The sequence below is a fragment of the Marmota marmota genome, unplaced genomic scaffold (assembly GCF_001458135.2).
Source record: "Marmota marmota marmota unplaced genomic scaffold, marMar, whole genome shotgun sequence".
In the NCBI taxonomy this organism is placed as follows: Eukaryota; Metazoa; Chordata; class Mammalia; order Rodentia; family Sciuridae; genus Marmota; species Marmota marmota.
The window spans coordinates 2,452,341-2,471,068 of record NW_026000108.1 but is presented as its reverse complement, the minus strand read 5'-3'; the positions used below and the strand labels follow the sequence as shown (position 1 = coordinate 2,471,068).

At 48.8% G+C, this 18,728-nt stretch overlaps 1 protein-coding gene across 3 annotated transcripts in view; it reads right to left on the bottom strand.

Annotated features, from left to right (window-relative positions):
* Positions 1 to 18,728, bottom strand: part of Htt (huntingtin) — a 136,503-nt gene that overhangs the window by 30,882 nt on the left and 86,893 nt on the right. For all 3 annotated transcript variants that reach the window (XM_048784077.1, XM_015481901.2, XM_048784076.1), the window contains 8 exons: positions 17,902 to 18,024; positions 17,405 to 17,640; positions 16,244 to 16,386; positions 7,880 to 8,087; positions 3,544 to 3,685; positions 1,619 to 1,798; positions 1,327 to 1,503; positions 965 to 1,041 (listed from right to left, as the gene is read on the bottom strand). In XM_048784077.1, coding sequence (XP_048640034.1) covers positions 965 to 1,041; positions 1,327 to 1,503; positions 1,619 to 1,798; positions 3,544 to 3,685; positions 7,880 to 8,087; positions 16,244 to 16,386; positions 17,405 to 17,640; positions 17,902 to 18,024 — 1,286 coding nt within the window. The remainder of the gene's footprint in view (positions 1 to 964; positions 1,042 to 1,326; positions 1,504 to 1,618; positions 1,799 to 3,543; positions 3,686 to 7,879; positions 8,088 to 16,243; positions 16,387 to 17,404; positions 17,641 to 17,901; positions 18,025 to 18,728) is intronic.

The following is an 18,728-nucleotide window of genomic DNA, read 5'->3' as shown; positions in this document are numbered from 1 at the left end:
AATCTTCTTCACTTGGGCTGGCAATTGGGTCTAGGGTCAAAACGCATCAGTCTGCTCTGCTGCATGTCCCATGAGTGACAGCTTCCTGATGCCAGTTGGCCATCATCACTCAGCCCTGCAGACTAAAGAGTCACCCACTGCACACTGTCCTATTTAAAAACACCCTCAGCAAGACCCCTCCTTTAGACTGAAATCATGGCAAAATTATTTTCTCCCTCTCTCTTCCACATGTGCTCTCCCCACACATATGGGTCAAGAAAAGAGGTAAAAGCTCCTCTCAATTTATTTTGCAGCCATGGACATATCTTACAGATGAAAATATTTGTGATAAAGGATTCTAAAAGTCTTGCAAACAGAATTAGGGGACTGAACAGTTACGAACATATATGTATAAATACACACATAGATATTTTGCACTGGGGATTATACCCAGGTGCACTTTACAACTGAGCTACATACAGCTTTTCAAATTTTTTTGTTTTGTTTTGAGATAGGGTCTTGTTAAGTTGCTGAGGTTGGTCTTGAGCTTGAGATCCTCTTGCTTCAGCTTCCTGAGAAGCTGGGATTATGGGCATGTGCCACTGTGCCTAGCTGAAGAGACAACATTTTAACAAGATGTGGATGCAACAAAAGCCAAGGTCATGCTTTCAGATTTATCCACTCTAATCTAGTGATTAGATTATGCAGATGGTAACTCAGATTCCCTTTTACCATAGAGGCAACAGAAATATCTGCTACCCTCAGACACTGACATGTGGCAGGCTACCCCCATGTGGGCAACAAGTGTTGAAACTGCCAGTTGTTCCTATAAAAAATTCAGGAAGTCTTTCTATTGTGCCACTGCTGCAATAAACCCACCTAAAGGGCATGTTGTTTTCTCAGCCTGTGAACTTGCTCCTGTGCCAGTCTAAGTCTTTATAGCCTGGTTTATATGAACATAGGCACTGCTATGTTGCAGCATTACCTCTGTGCAAGCCCACTGCTCTGGAGGTGTTCCTGGATTCTGTTCAGTTCTTCCACTGGCAACTGGGCCGTGCTGCTCTAAATAAACAAGAACACATCAATGGATTTGTAATATGAAAGGGGCCATAATGACCTCATGCTCATTTAAAAAGGACAAACTGGTATGTAGAGTTTGTCATAGCAAGGACAGACCAGAAGCAGTTGGATCAGACATACACAGAATGACAGGTTTGCACAAGGCATACGTGTTCCCATCTGTGGCCATATCAAGACCAGGCTGATAGAGAAAAACCGAGCTTAATGTTCTGCTTACTCTACCTGCCAAGTTCTAATATAAATAAGCATCAATATTTTTCTCAGTACCTGTAAATTTGCAGCCAAAAGCATTTCTACCCGGCGACAGGCCAGGGTGTCAACCATGCGAGCCAGAGCACGGAAAGGGGTGCACAGGAGCCTGTCCACGTACAGTGTGAGCACTGCGCCTGACTGGCTGAGGTGGATGCCTTCCAAGCACTGGAGCGTTTTCTTCAGAGTGGTTGGCTAATGTTTAAGAGAAGAACAGGAGCTGATTACTTTGCCAACTGGAAATTAGCACTTAAAAAATTCCAGGACTCCATTTTTAAGGCAGAAAAACTGACTGGCAATGAAGACTTACAGCTGAAAGATTTTCACAACGAGACTGAATGGCCTGGATGAAAAGACCACTAGCAGCAGAATTCCGATGAATGGCACTAATGAAGTCCTGCACTGGAGGTTCATGCGACAGGCTGATCAGATCCTGAATGTGATTCACGATGAGCCACGTTAAGTGCTCCGAGTCATGCAGGTTCTGACACTGGGAGAGAGCGATGCAAAGTCTGTTTCCCAGTAGATAAGAGGACAGGCAGACAGGGCAGGAAGGAGAGGGCAGATTCCACACACAAACTTGCCTCACTGAAAGTAACAGCCGTCTGAACACAGTGGCTGAGGAGGCAGGAAAGTGGCCACAGCACAGAGCCCACCACCTCCAATCACACACAGAGGCGGAGGCCATGTGAAGTCAGAACCCACTGCAGAAGTCCTGCTCCTAGGGACACCAGCCCAGGAAGGAGAGAGAATAAACAGAACCTGGGCTCCTTTCCATGGAGAGGTCAAAGGGAGGCCCGCCATGGGCTGAGTGTGATCCAGGCTGCAGGAACAGCAGGAGTGGCCTGCAGTGACGGTATGCACAGGATCCAGGGACACTCCCTGACCAACGCCTGCTGCCCCCTTCTAGACTTTAGGCTGGCCCAGCAAGGGGTATTCCCTCTCCACTTACTTGGTCTCCAATTTTGCAACATTTCAATGTAAAAAAAAATTCACTATAACTGCCACATTTTTGATAGAATTCCTGAATCTAAAAGATGAAGGGATTCCCACACATTACACGGAAGAAATTTCACTCAAGATTTATAAGAAAATGAGACACGTCCATTTGTAAACATATGTATAACCCCTTAATCTTAATTCAAAATTCTTGCAGGCAGAAACCAAAACATGATAAATTCCTTGACATCTGGTAAATGGTTAATATTTTTCATTTGGGATCATATGACAGTATTGCCTCTTTTTATTACATCTGTGAAAAGCAGCATTATATAAATTATTTCTCAAAAGTGGAACAAGACAGGAAAACTATTTCAACCTCAAGAATGAATGTTAAGCAAAACGTGAGGATTGATAATCAGCCACACCAAAAGGAAGGTGCACAGTAGCTTCCCAGTGAAGCCACGGCCCCTACTGACCCAGACTGTTCATCCCCGTCTTGCTATGGGGACAGTACAACCCAGAGGCCCAGCTCGTAAGAGGAACACTCATGCTTTTACCAAGTAATTAGTATAGAAACTCCAGCGCAGGACGAGACAGCGAGTCATCTTGGAGCAACACACTTAAAGGAGCCTTTATTTCCTTCTGCTTATTTTGGTTTTTTGTACTTTAAATGTGTGATGCTAGTTTTATGGTTAAAACGCCACAATAGTAATCATTTTTAAAAGAATGGCATTCAAATAGCAATCTATTTAAAATATAATGTTGAACACTTAACACCTTCCCTGCTAAGCACAGCACCCAGGGCACTCACTTATCCACTGAGCCTCACCTCCACCCCTTTGATATTTGATTTAGAGACAGGGTCTTGCTAAGTTGCTTAGGGCCTCACTAAGTTGCTGAGGCTGGCTCTGAACTTATGATCCTCCTGCACCACCATGCCTGACTTCCAGAAAATTTTTTAATCGGATCCCATTATGGTCAATCTAAGGCTTGTTTTTGAATTTATGTATTATTTCATTGCTCCCCTCAAATTAAGTAAAATCCTCAGCATTATGTCAGGCATAGAGCAGTTGCTGTGGATTTGCTGAATGAGTGATGGTGAGTGACAGCCTACGAAGGCCAGCTGAGACACCCAGCAGAGGGAAGGCGAATCCTCACCACGTCACGGTGGATTATTAGACAGTACTTTTGATTTTCAGTTTCAAGGGAGTGGAGGCATGGCGGGCAGAGGGACCACACAGCACCTTCCACACGGCCCCTATCCCCACCCCTTGCAGGCAGTTCCAAACTTACGACATAATCACAGAAGAGAATCAGCGCCCCTCTCCGCACAACTTCTCTATTGCACATTCCAAGTTGGGCTGCCGAGTCAGACTCCTCCTCCTCACCAGTTATCTGGGGACTAAGCGACTTGGTACAGGACAGACTGTGTCTCCTAGGAGGGGAGAGAGGTGTGCTGAGAGTGCACTGTGTTGGTTACCCTGATCCTCGTCTCTGACAAGTCATTCTAGACACTGAGTGAAACAGACACTTTCAGTAATCCAGACCTAGGCGACAATAAGCACCTAAGTAAAAAAGAAAGACTAAATGACACAGAGGCTTTAGCAGGCAGAAGATTAAATGCTGGACCAAAAGACAGGACCCACCAAAAAGCTGCACATTCAGTCAGCTCTTGGGCTGAAATCTCCCACCTGCCACACATACTGTTGACTGCCCAAGGGGACACTATCCGTTTCTGTATTTTATTGCCCATTTCCCAACAGAACATCACTACTCTGAGTCCGTCCACAGTGCGTGTGCTAATGTGGGAACACGTTTAAAAGCATTTCATTCCACTAATGGGTAATTTCACTTCACATTTATTTCTCACTACATCTTTTTCTTTCTAAACAAATGGGAATTATAAACTTGAGGCTCTTAATTCTAGCCAAAATATTTAAAACACCATGTTGGCACACTCCCAAACTGCTGCTCTGACTTCAACGCCTGACCAGGGACCACACCCTTCCCAGGGTAGCAAAAAGCCTGTGCCATGTCCTGCCGAGGCTCAGTGTAGATGGGGGTTCCATGAGGGCAAGAACATTCTGCAATATGTCAACTTTTCCTGTAAGCCCCTCAGGATTTAGAAGACAACCAGTATAAAACATTCTACAGATAAAAAAATTTAATGGCCACTTCAGTTTTTCCCCGAGAAGCCACACTCAAAAGGCCACACAGTGAGATCTCCATGTCCAGGGAATTCTGTGCCAGGCTAGAGGGACAGGTGTGCATCAGCAGTCACCAGGGAAAGCAGGAGGTGGGCTACAAAAGGACAAGAGGGACCTGCTTGAAGTCACGGTTCTGCTTGTTACCTGACTACAGCTGGTACAAAAGAGGGCATTTTACTCTAAGTCACGTCAAAAAACTGTCAAATACAAAACCCACCCTTCTGCAGTGGCTCCACATGACTTAAACTCACGAGCTACAACAGCCTCCGAAGGAGAGCAGCCGGCATTTGTGATTCAGACAGCTGGCAGCAGATGCTTAGGAGGCCCAAGATCAAACAAATTTACCCCCAATCTGTAGCAGTGCAAGTCCCCAAACAGTGCTGCTGGCACACGTGGGCTGACAGCACCTGAGCACTCGAGCTGGAAGTGGCCCATGTGTGGACTGTGACCCAACACCACTCCCACATGAGCCACAGTGGGGTCAGGACTCTCACAGTTCAGTCAAAAGTGAGACAGATAAAAAATAATCAAATCCATGGTGACAGAGTCCTGAAAGGAAGGTAGAGAGCAGAGCTCATGTGGGGACTTCCTGGAGCCACACTACCATGTGGCCTAAGAGCTGCACAGCAGCCCAACTGCCCAATCAAGGGAAAAGGAGGGCCAGAGAAAACCGTGTTGAAGCAACAAAATATAGTATATCAGGATCAACAGTCTAGCCAGCGACAAGGAAAACGGTAGAATGGGGGTTCCTGTGCATTGCCACACGCTGGACAAGTGGTACCCTTCCTGGAAAGCAGTCCCCACCCAGAATGTGGGCACCAGATAGTGACTGTCCACCTACATGCAGAAGGGCTTTACCAGTAACCATGACTGCTTCTGCTCCTAGAGTCACTGACTCAGGTTCTGCTGGGGATACATGGGGGGTTCAAACCCAGAAATGGGTCCTGCCCTGCTGGGGCTCACGGTCTAGAAGGGGATACAGATATTAACACGAACACAGGTCTAAGTATAGCCCTGACACTTCCACAGGAGGGGCACAGGCTGGCGTGAGAGCAGACAGAGACCTAACTCAATAAAGAGAAGCCAGGGCAGGGTGCCCTAGGAAGGCATGCTGGGCTAAGAACCCAGCAGTGACAGCTTTGCTGTCATACTGAAGGGACAATCTGTCTTTATTAGTATCTGGAGGGCAAGGGACAAAAAAACCGTAAAATTCAACTCTAAAACACTAGCAATAAGTAAGCACAATCAACTAACATTTGTGCCTAGACCCACCTAGTCTTGCCATCTCAAAGATGACCCTCTTCTATGGGCTCAAGCCTGTCACCCTGGATCACCCATGCCACTGCTTTTCTCACTGGAAGTCCTCTCTGGTGGCCCTGCTGCTCGTGGCTCTGCTCCCCTCTAAAGCAAGCCAGAGAGCTGCCTACCATTGCTAAGAGGTCCCTTCTCTCATCATCTTCTCTCCTCAATTTTTATTTTGAAAACTTTGAACCAACAGAAAAGTTGGAAGGAACCACTGAACAGCCACATGCTCTTCCTTCAACGAGACGCAGCACAGAGTTCATGAGCATGCTCTCACATGTGTGCTGAGCCGACCTCACCACACCACACCACAGCCCACACAAGCGCCACACCTGCTCCCAGGAGACCCACACACTGCACACCCAGGCCACGTGAGAGCAAGTGTCCTTCAGGACAGGCCACACTGAGCCCCTGAGCAGATGCCTCCTGAGAGCACCTCCCAGCCTTGCCTTCACATTTCTAACTGCCCAGCAATGTCCTTTCTGGCTGACTGGGACCCAGGGACCACAACATCACCTGCATCTTAAAAGGGCACTGGCTTGTCCTGCCTGTTCCTTTCCACCTAATGTGGCAATGGGTCTCAGGAGCCCTAGTGGAAGGGGTGCCTGCTCACCATCAGCTAGGTTCAGGCTGCCATCTCCTCTGAACAAACTACAGTGTGCTTCCTGCCCCGTCTGCTGACACCAATGGGGAGAAGCAGGGCTGGACGGGCTGTGGACACCTCACTTTCTTCCTGCCTCCCTCAAACCCACCCCACCTCACCCACAGCTAACCCAGGCTCTGCCCCTCCATCTCGCCCAGTACGCCTCAATCCTGGGTGTTCCTACTGGGTTCTCCTGAGAACCTGTTAAAAGGCTCTTGGGGCCCTGGTCATTGGGCCTGGTGGAGAGAGGTGTCTGAGGACAGCACTGTCGTGTCGTTGAGGCAACCCTCCTGCTCAGCGGGTCCAGGGATCGGCAGCACTGCACTGTCAGAAGTCTGGCGGAAACAGATTCCCAGGCCTTGGCCAGTTACTGCCTCTGATTCTTGCCCTATTCACTCCCTACCCGAAGCGCACACATGTTTAAGAAGCACAAAACCCAGCAACCCTGGCTTCCTGTCTGCTGGCTCTTAGTGTTCAGTTACTGCGGCAGGTCCAAGACATCCTTCGAACATTTCAGATGCTGTCATGGGTCTGTCTCCCCCGCTGAGTGATGAGCATGTGGGTGGGAAGCGGCGTCCTTTTTTCCTTTGCAGACCCCACGACACAGACAGAACAGAGGGGCCATCAAGCCTCTCAACAGGGAGGCCGAGCTGGAGGGCCTGGATGGCAGCCCGGGGCCTCCGAGCCAGGCAGAGGACCACACTTGCACTCTTCCTGCGTCTTACAGAGACTGTGCTGAGGACTCAGCAGGGCTCACAGCTTTATGTCCAAGCACGTTCAGATGTGTGAGGGAGGAAGCACCTGGACACTGAGGCTTAAAGCTAAACACTTTTTGCAAAAAGAGGCCACCCACAATCAGAAACTTAGTTTTTTTGAATGATTAAAAAATATAATAATAAGGTATTTCCAAATAGCTTTGAAATTTGCTAAATAATTGCTTCATTATCTAAGAATAAGCAGAACCACATTTAACTCATAATGAAGTTAAGACATTGCAACATGCCTGGTTATGGAACCAGTTCAAGTGACAGGACCTAGCAGGAGGGACACTGCCTGGCAAGAGCAACCCGGCAGATGGAACAGTGTTGGAGAGCTTGGCAAAGAAAACCATGGGCTGGGGCTGGGGCTCAGTGGCAGAGCACTGGCCTAGCGTGTGCTGGGCACTGGGTCCAATCCTCAGCACCACATAAAAATAAACACACAAACAAAATAAAGGCATACTGTTCATCTACAAGTACAAAAATTTAAAAGAAGAAGAAAACCATACTGAAAAAGCAGTTGCTACTCTGAACACCTGTGGTCAGCACATCCCCACAACACAGAGCCTGCAAGGAAAGACCAGCCTGCGGCCAAAAGCCCTCAGAGCCTCACAGAGCATGGACATGAAAGCGCCTCTGCCGCGGCTGCAGCCAAGCCTCGGGTGGCGCAGCACCCACCAGCATCAGGCCACACCCTAAGCTCAGGGACATGCACCTACTTGGGTGTCTGCTGCACTTCTGCCCACCAGCGGTGGTCTGTGTGATTGACGAGCAACAGGATCTGACACCAGAGCAACACCAGGGCTGGGTGCGTGGGCACCATGGAGCGCACACGCCCATTCAGGCCCTCCAGGCTGTAGAAACTGCCCTCACAGCCGTCACTGGTGAAGAGTCTTGTGGCAGCAGCTGTGATTCGCCGGAACATTCCTAGAACCAAACATAATACAACTGATTACAGAGAAACATCTTTGATGTTCATCGTAGTCCAACACCAGGTAGCTATGTGAAGACTTTGCATAAAAAAGATAGTCACACAACCCTTTCCTTGACACTTGACACTTAGAGAACTGACACTTTTCTAAGCAGAAATAGATACTGTGCTCATTTACTGGGTTGGCCCACAAATGTCCATACTTCCTCATTGCCTGCCCCCACGGGCACTACCAGGTTCTCCAGCAGCTCGAGGCAGGTGCTACAAGGTCTGGACGCAACTGTGCAGAAGGAGGTGCCAATGGTACCTCAGCTCCTTGAACTCAGGTCATTTGGGGTCTCCACACACTAAGCCCCTGACATATGGGTGGGGACCCACTCCTGCTCACTGGCTTACTGAGAACTTAGGAAACAAACACCACAAGAGGCCAGGCAGGGCAACATGACAAGCTCTGAGAGAGAGCAGATGGGCCCCCCAGCACCCCCAGGCTCCTGTGTGCTCCTCACAGGCCACCAATGGCTGGGAGCCAGGCAGTAGCCTCCGTGCTGACCCCAGAATACCCAGGGACTGAGCATGCCAAGTCACCAGTCCCACGCCCCACACCCTCCACACTGCACACAAGCACAGACCCGGGGAGGCCTGGCAGGAAGCACTAGCCTCATGACCCCTCCTTCGGCTGAACACTGGAGTCAGCTCACCTTGCACGGCCTCACAGGGACCAGCCCTCCCCAAGGATGGACACACACGCAGGGCAAAGCACAGCGGGGAGAGGATGTGAGGTGACATCAGGAAACAAAAAGGAGAGAGGTCAGGTGTTCGCTCTCCCCCATGGCTGGGTCTCCGGCATCACGGATGGAATCAGAATCTTATTTTCAATTCCAACACATCCCAAATGTGAAAAGGCCCTGAAACAGGCAAAGACTAGAGCCTTCTATTACTTCATGACCCACCAAAACCACAGCTGAGACAAAGCAGCAGTACAACATGGGAGGCCCTGTGCTCGCCTGGTCACAGCCCCTCAAGGAGTCCAGACTTCTCCGCACTGCTTCTCAATCAGCACTGCCCACTCCGTTGTGCCTAGGCCTGGCCCCATCCCTCCCTGTGGCCCTCCATCACCGCATGGGACACAAGAGACAAGAAGCACGGGCCCAGGGCAGAGAGCATAGAACAAAGGCCAAGAGTGGACGACAGCAGGTTAGAGCTGTGCTCAGAGACTGGGCATCAGTGCAGGCTCCACCACTCTCTCCTTGGGTGGACTGGGGCCTTGGCCTCCTCATGTGACAGAGGGACTGGAGAGCAAAACCTGAGCTCAGGGCTTGGCCTGGAGCCTGCAGGGGCTGCAGGGCTGTTGCTGCTGCCCATACAGCTGAGCACGGTCAGAAGAGCTCAGATGAAGAGGAGATGGACTCTACAGGGGCAGGGGCCCCACGCCACAAAGGAAGGTGGTGAGACGGGGCTCACAAGGCTGGGGAAGGAGCTGCCGCTAAAGCTGGGGTTCTGGACGATCCTCCTGTTAAATGTGGAGCTAGTGAACAGGGAGAAGAGGCCTTGGAGAAGGTAGCTATGCTAGTGTTGTGTTCAAGGCTAAGCAGATCAAGCCCCACGTCTGCAAGGGGGATGGAAAAGAGAATGAGACAGGCGGGTGACTGGACCACACGGACAGGGACAGAATCACCCATGCATGCAATAACCTGTCACACATCAAGGGACAGAGGCAGGAAGCAGAGAAGGGAGAACAAGGCAACATGAGCGACTGAGAGAGAAGACGAGAGAGGAAGCTGATGATGGGAAGCCTTAGAAGGAAGAGGGGGCTCCAGAGTCCCTGAGGACTCAGGAAGGGACACTGCTTTTTGCTTAAGAGGGCAAGAGAACCAGGCATGATGGCACATGCTTATAATCCCAATAGTTCAGGAGGCTGAGGAAGAAGGATCACAAATTTGAGGTCAGCTTCAGCAAATTAGTGAAGCCCTAAGCAACTTAGTGAGACCCTGTCTCAAAATAAAAAGGGCTGGGGATGTTGCTCAGCAGAACAGCAACCCAGGGTTTCATCCTCAGTACCAACTCTCTCTCTCTCTCTCTCTCTCTCTGAAACTAAAAATAAAAAAGAGGGCAAGGGACACTCCTGTGGACAGGAACCAAGAGGGAAACGACTGTGCAGAACAGTCAGAACAAACTTCTGAGACCTTTTTCCCCCTCCTTTTTTTGGAAGTTGTACAGTGAAAATAGGGGGAGACCAGCAATTGAGAAAACAATGGCAAGAAGGTCCCCTTGTTCGTAGTGTGGACCTGGGCTGTCTGAGCCAGCAGGAGAGGAGGCAGAGAGCCCACCTTCCTTGGTTTGCTGCAATGAGTGCACAATGGCCACCTAATGAGCACGTAAAGGAAAACTTAAGACAGAACAGAGGGTGTGAGGATGGGGAAGCAGACACACGAGGACGAGGAAGAAGGCAGGAGAACAGGGAGAAGGGCAGCGGCTTGAGGCAAAGAAGAGGAAGACTGGACACTCACTCGCCAGGAGGATCTCTTTCCTCTCTGCAAAAAGTGGGCTGACTTTGCTGGGAAGTGAGTTCTGAAGAATACACAGGACGTGCCAGGAGGGCAGACTCCTGGAAAGCTCCACCTGAAGTGCCCACTGACTGTTGTGACACTGCCCTGTCCCCTCCCCTCCCCAGGGTTTCCCTGACTTCCTCACCAGCTGCTGGCCTGGGGCTGTGGCTCAGCGGTAGAGCACTCGCCTCGCACGTGCGAGACCCTGGGTTCGATCTTCAGAGCCATATAAAAATAAATAAGTGAAATAAAGGAGTTGTGTCCAACTACAACTAAAAAATAAATATTAAAAAAAAGAAAAAGACAAAGAAACAAGCTGCTTCCATCTGGTAACTGCCCACCAGGCTGGGAAGCAGTTACCCAGGCAAGAAGACATTTTCCCAGTCTCCTTGTAGGGCAATGGGACATGACCAGCCACTGCCAGAGCAACAGAAGCAAAAGGGACACAGACACAGGTCACTTTTGGTCTACGGTGATAAGGCCCTCTCCACCTCCCATCAGGCAGAGTGCTGCAGCCGGGAAGAGCAGAGCCACAGGCAACAGCCTGGGCACCTGAATCCCCTCACGGAGGAAGAGCTGTGTGCCCAGTACACACTTAGCCTTCGACTGTGTGAGCCACTGGATGGTGATGTGTACTACACCACTGAGGACGGGCTTCCCAGAGGAGCCTCCCTTCCTGGTGTTGGCAGCAGTAGTGACCAGCTGTCTGAGACAGAGAAGAGGGCAGGGCCTGTGGACGGAGGAGCTGGTGCAGGGCAGGCGAGGGAAACTGGGAGGGACCCAGGAGAAGAGAAAAAGGCTAAGGGCACCGAGGCAGCACAGGGCAGAGAGCGGTTGGTGGCACTGCACAGTTTCCCTAGCCCTGTGCTGGGAGCTAACAGAAGACACTAGGAGCATAATGGAGGCAGTAGTTGGAGATGATGCTGTCATCAAGGCAGGGGGATGAGGAGGTTTGCGGAGCTCAGGCAGAGTCTTGGGTTTATACCCTGGCTCCTGCTTAGGACTCTGAGGCTGCTTCTTTAGCTATAATATGGTCACAATGGTATTGTCTCATCTAGCTGCAAGTGTGAGCTGCTGCGCTGACCATCACCAACCACGCAGCAGCCTGTCCTAACGCAAAGGACAATGAAGTCATTCTTGGGTTTTCATTCTTGGCTTTACAAAAGCCTGTTGGAACCTAAGTTCCCTCCTCATCAGTGGAAAGTGGAAATATTTCAGAGATGTCGTAAGGATCCTGTGTGATGAGGCGAGTAAATGGTACTACATTCACGAGAGAGCTCACTGCTCCTGGTACTACTGACACGGATCCCGGGCTACTAAACCGCAAAGCCAGCCCACCAATCCCTGCCAAGAAGCAGAGCAAGTGGCCTGGGCAGGCTGGAGCATGGGCAGCAAGCTCCGGCCACACCCCCACAGAACATGCCATGCTAGTGTTCCCTGAGGCACAGCCAGCCAGGCTTGAGGCAACCCAGGCACCCTGACCTGTCATCCTGAGGCAGCCCCTCCTCCCCATGGTCCCTCCAGGATCTGACAACCTCAACCTCCATGGGAAGCTGGGACTGCAGCCAGCAGAAAGGAAGTGGAAGTGGGGCAGACCTGAGTGGAAGTGCAGACTCAAGGGCTGATCAACAGCATCAGTAACTTTCTAAAACCTGACTAGCATGAATTTTATTCCAAACCGTGTAGCATAAGTTTGGACCAACAGCACTGACCACATGCTACATGAACCCCTAGACCAGCACTCTCAAGTAGCAACCCGTTAGGTCCCTCTCGCCCTGCAGGAGTTCTGATTCTGTTCACACTTGAATAAACCCTACTCTCTCACTCATCCTTGTCTGTGGATTTCATTCTTTGAATCTGGGAAACAAAAACCCAGAAAGAAGAAACTGGCAGTGAGCTGCAGAAGTGAGCTGCAGAAGTGTGCTGCAGCACTGGAGGGGTGGCCTGCCACTAAGAGCTGCAACACGCACTCAGTGGAGCGGGGAAGAGATGGCTTCCTCAGTGCAGAGCCCTGCCGCTTGAGCAGAACCCACCCACCAGCAGCAGTGGAGAAACTCAGTTTCACTATGAAATCTATCAGCCCTCATCCTTGCCCGAGCATGGTAGAAAGCACCATTTTCTCTTTCTTCCAATTACCCCCATTTGGCCATAGAATAGAAATACTGGCTCTTTTGAAAGCAGCAGAGGAGAGCTCCCACCCACCTGCCCACCTCTGCCCAGAGGGAAGTGGGCATGCAGCACCCACATTCTGCCCCTTCTGCTCAGCAGGTCTCCAGTGCCCACTGCCTGGACTCAAACAGGAGGGAGGCATCAATTTCTGTTGCCCCTGACTGGATGAGTGTTTAGATGGCATATGGGGAAGGGACAGAAATATTGACTTAGAATTCATGGGTAGCAACGCTAGGAAGCTTTATGAGGCCACAGGCCAGACAGCTTTAATCCAACCACACAGACAACAGTCAAAACAGGTATAGTGTCCCTTAGCACCTGCAGGTGCTTCCAGGACTCCCCCCATCAACACCATTTTTATCAAAACCTGCAGACCCTTAAGATTCTAGTATAAAATGGTGTGGGATTTTCCTAACATCCTCCCACACATTTTAAACCATAATTTATGGAATAGTATAATAAGAAAAGTCTGTACACAGCACAGATGAAAATTTTTCTTCAAGTATTTTCCATGGCAGTTGGTTGAACCTGTGGGTACAGAACTGTGGACAAGCGGGCTGAATGAACCCCACCCCATGCCTTGGGTCCCACCTTCTGTTTCTAAATTGGTGTATCCTGAGGCTAAAGAGAAGAATATTGGTTACTCCCTTTTTTTTAAACCTTGGCTATTCTTATGATACTGGACTGAATCTGAAATAAGTAAACAACTTTGGGATAAATCCCTCCTCCTCCAGCAAGAAGGATAGCAGAAAACTAGTAGTCAGAGCTACTCTTCAGACTAGTTCCTCTTTTAAGAAATAATGACTGAATCACTGGATTGGACAGGACAGAGCTGGGGGAAGAAAGAGGGAAGGGAATGGAAAAGACAGTTGAAGAAACTGGACATCACTTTCCTATGTTCATATGTGACCAGTGTAACCCCACATCATGTACAAACACAAAAATGGGAAGTCATGCTCCATGTATGTAAGATATGTCAAAATACATTCTATTATCATGTATAACTAAAGAGAACAAATGAAAATTTTTAAAAAATAACAAAACCCTGAAATGACAAATTCAAGGTATCAATTTTCAGTGCCTTTTTAAAAGCAATGCACAACCATGAATCCCATTTTATATGCTAAGTGCTCCACGTTTTTATTAAAGTAAAAGATGATTTATTTCAGCCCCACCTCTCCGTCAACCAAATACAGCAAGTATGCCACCTGATGTCTTTAAGAGGAATGCAATCATACTAACAAGGAGAGAGGAAACATTTATACACACACACACCTTATTTGTAAATGGTGGACCAATTAAGTAATATACAAAGAAACTCGAGCGAGGCCAGGCACTCTAACCAAGCCGGAGCTCATCCCAGAGAGGGCTGTGCTGTCTAAGGGACAGCTATTTAAATTTAAGTCAATTAAAATTAAATAAAACTTAAAAATACATGCCTCCAGCACATGAGCTGCATCTTGGGTGCCCAATAACACTAATGTAGTCATGACACATTCATTTTCGCTAGAGAGTTCTACTGGACAATACTGGACAATACTGCAACATACAGTAAAACCCACCCTCTAAGGAATGCCATCTGACCCTTCATGTAGCCCAGGCTGGCTGGAGTACCCAGAGGTTCATTGTCATCCACACAAGTCACACAGGGCCAGTCACATGAATAATTCAGGGGCTAAACCACAAGAGCAGAGACCATGCTTCTGCACATCAAAGGAGTCCACTGGAAGACAAAGTCCACACAGAAGCAGAGCTGTAGACACCACACAGACCACAGGGCTCTGTCTGTGTGTGCCAGGCACTCAAGCCTGTAAGCTCCATTCCTTGCTCTGGTTTGGGCTGGAGTCTTACCCCTAAAACTGAAAGACTACCGAATACAGAAACCACACCATGCTCTGTTGTGATTTGCAGACTTCAAACAACCTTGGACGTTAACCTGTTAACTCTACCTTGATAACGAGGAAACTCAGCACCTGTGTGCTGCCTCCTACCAATCCTGAGTTGTATTTTCAGATCTATTTGGATTCCTTTGTAGTCTATTTTCTGTTCTGTCAACTCTGTACATTATCACACAGCCCAATGATGCAAGATGAGACTATTAGTGCCCCTTCCACCCCCACCTCTTTTTCTACCACTCATTTCCCCAATTAACTTGTTTAATTTTCTTCTTATATTTGTCAGAACTAATGGAGATGGGAAGTAGAATGGGAGCTTCTGGACGCTGCAAGACGACAGGAGCTACTTAATTAAGAGTGGGGGGCTTCGGTTTCACAGAATGAGAAGAGTCACGGAGATGGATGGTGGAGACGGTTGTATAATATTGTGAAGGTATTCGATACCAGCTTTATGTACTTAGAAATGGTTTAAGAACAGTTTGTTAAAAATGGGGAAGTCACCTAAAGGTGCTCACTCTGTCCTTAAGTAATGAAGTCTTTAGTGTTTTACTCAAATGTTCACTGTACAAATGAAAGTCGTGACGACCTTTACACTATGGCTATGGAATAAAGTTCCCAACAGAGCCAAGAAGTCCAGGGATGCGACTTTCCATGAGCCCTGGCCACTGAGAGGAGAATCGTGTGTGGAATTTATGGTTTCCACCACGTTGATGCTGTGAAGCATGTTACATCCTGGGTAGCTTCCTGTTTGCTCCTCCTCCTCTTTGTCCTTGTGCTGTGCCAGTCATCCAGCTTCCGACAACTCCATCTGAAGCAGGCTGGTGTCTTGCAACCCTCCCTGACTCCACTCTGGACTGGATGTTCCTAGTTTGCTGCAAGGAGGGCACCCTGTGATTTACTCTCTTGGGTTCACTCTCATTTTCGATTCACAATCATTTGTAAAGGTGAAAACACCTTAAAACAGCAGGAGGCTCTTAGGTGACTTCCCCATTTTTAACAAAATGTTCTTAAACCATTTCTAAGTACATAAAACTGGTATCGAATACCTTCACAATATCATCTCCACCATCCATCTCCATGACTCTTCTCATTCTGTGAAACTGAAGGCCCCCACTCTAATTAAGCAGCTCTCATCGCCCTGCAGCGAGCGTCCAGAAGCTCCCATTCTACTTCCCATCTCTGAGTCTGGCTCCTCTGAATAGCTCATGTAACTGGAACCACACTAGTCCTTTTGAGTCTGGTTTAGTTTATCAGCACAATAGCCAGCCTACCAAAGGACAAGAGCTGCTTGCACACTTGAGCTCCTGTGAATGACAAACAACTATTACAAACATCAGCACACACACACACCTTCTAACCACTCTGCTTTCCATTCTCTGGGGCCACTACCCAAGGGTGAACACACAGTAACAGGTCTATTCTTACCACCAACAAAGCATTTTTCCAAGGCATCCACTGGGCAGCATGGTCCCTGTACCCCAGAGTACAGTGTGCAGGAGAGCACATAGTCAGACAGCACCAAGACCTCTGGGATTCACCTACCAGACTTGAAGATGTGGATCAGACACATCAGCAGTGTGCCTAATTCTTGACAATAGAAAGTGTGCTGCTGTTCACTCATTTCCACTTTGGGCTGTTTTGTAACGATGTCCTCTAAGAGAATACCAACCAGTTGTAACAGAAACCTTCAGAGAAAGGGAAAAGGAGGACAGTGAATCAGGTGACTATCCACGGTGCACTCAAGCCAAATACATGAAATAATACAATAATGCAGGTGAAGTAAAGATGCAGGTACAGTACCCTGAACAAAGCACACGTGAAAAGTTTAATATCACTGCTGCAGATTAAGTCACTCTGCCTCTCCGCAGACCACCTTCCTCACTTATAAAATGGCAGTGATCATACCATTTTCAAAGGACTGTCAGGATAAAATGATGTATTTTTTGAAACCTTTCTAAACTATCAAGTGCTACCAAATTAAAGCTCATAATCCATGTCAAGAATAAAATACATCATCTGTTTCATCACTTGCTTCAGTTTAACAGCAGGAGAGCTGCCTGTTGAAGCTGCGAATAAACGGCTGCTGCATAGGTTTCCAGGGGGTGGCCTCCACAAGCAACCCTGGGTGTCTCCACTCGTCTCCGCCTCTGGAGACACAGGAGGCAAGGAGGAGACATCTGCAGGGGCAACTGGACTTAGTGAGCACTCTGAGTGAGGGGGGATGCTCGTCCACACATCAGCGCGAACAGCCACCGGAACTGTGCCCACTGCCCCAGAGGAGGGAAAGCAGGACCACACTGCAGGAACACAGTGGTGTGGTCCCACGCAGGGTGAGTCCCCATTCCCGAGAGCGAGAACTGCAGCACACAGTGAGACTAAACACAAGACCAACTTGAGGAGTTTCCTTAGGTTATTAATTTTTCTGCAGACAATGCATCCCCTACTACCTAAGCTCCTCTGTGTGGCCACTGCTGCAGAGTTGCTAAAGAGCACAAAGACAACACGACAAAACCTTAAGTGATGTGCAAAGCAAGGGCCACACCAAGGCAAACTGGATTCCAAACACAGACACACTGCTGGATAGGGATCCAGCTCACAGAGCACAGGACACTAGCAACTTTTCCAGACGTACTGATCATGAGGCAGAAGCACATGGCTTCCCAGAGGACAAGGGTCACACACAGGTTCAGAAAGAGAGCATACCTTGAGAATGTTTCTTCTGGCAAATGTTTCATTTGCTTCCCTTCACTGTGTTCCTCTGGTGTTGAAGTACTGTCCCCATCTCTTAATCTGTTAATCACTGGGCAGGAGATTAGAAATGGAGAGAAGGAGAGCTCCTGAATACGAGAAAGAACAATATCTTCTGTTGACTGGGAAATCAGAACTCTCAGAATGGCCAGGATTCCAGATATCCAAAGTTGGACAGTGCTCACAGCTGCCTAAAAGAGAGGATAAATAAACTGTAGCTAGAGAAAGAAAGAGCAAAGAAAAGATTTCCCTGATTGCCCATTTCATGAAAGAAAATCACCCTGTTTTTACTCCATCAACAAATCCCCACCCCACTGGTTCTCCCATCATGGTCCCAGAGCAGCCATACCAGTGTCAGCCAGGACCTGGCAAAGATGGAAATCAAGCTCTGCCCCCCTGCCCACAGCAGGCCTGTGCTTGGCCCTGCCCTGCAGGTGGAAAAGGCAACTTACCATTGTGCTTGGAGTGACAAACATGCTGCGCAGAAGCATGTCCACAGGGCGAAGGGAGGAAGGGGCCAAAATCTCAAATACAGTATTTAACACCCCAAGGGCTTCATGAGAGTCGATGTGCATCTGTGGAATTAAACAGCATGGACATTTCCACGTAAGCCGACAGAGACGCAGCTCCGTGTGCATCAGGTCCTGGCTCTCCAGGGCACGTCTTCCTCATCATCTGCCATCACCACCCTTCTAGCACAGCACTGGAAGATCAGCAGGGAAGCAAGCACGCTCTCAGGACAGCACTGTGTTTTTCTCCACGCTAAAACATTACTTAGATTTTCTAGGTAAGTGGTATCTGCTTCCTGTAAAAGGACCAAGTGTACAAAAGCATGAAAAGAGCCACCTGGAACCCACCACCCAGATGCGACTGGCCTCGGCGTTTGTGAACCAGGCTCCTGTGCATCCCTTCACAGAGGGGGAAGCTCACGACGTGCTGCTCCTGCTCTCTCCTGGCTCTGCTTGTGCCCTGCCCTACTCTGCCAGCCGGTAACATGCTGACACATGCTGGGTAGCCGCCGCCCCCAACTTTTTAAAATTTTTGTAGTTGGACACAATGTCTTTATTTTATTTTTATGTGGTGCTGAGGATCAAACCCAGTGCCTTGCTGAGCCACAGCCCAGCCCCATGGCATCTTAACGTATGCCATGCTCCTGAACCAAACGGCTGCCCACTGGGGAGGTGGCTGTTTGCTCTGAGAAACCATGACAAGCATGTGTCTGTTTTGCTCACTCTACAATACAATGAAGAACACCCAAGGCAACGGCTTATAAAAACCA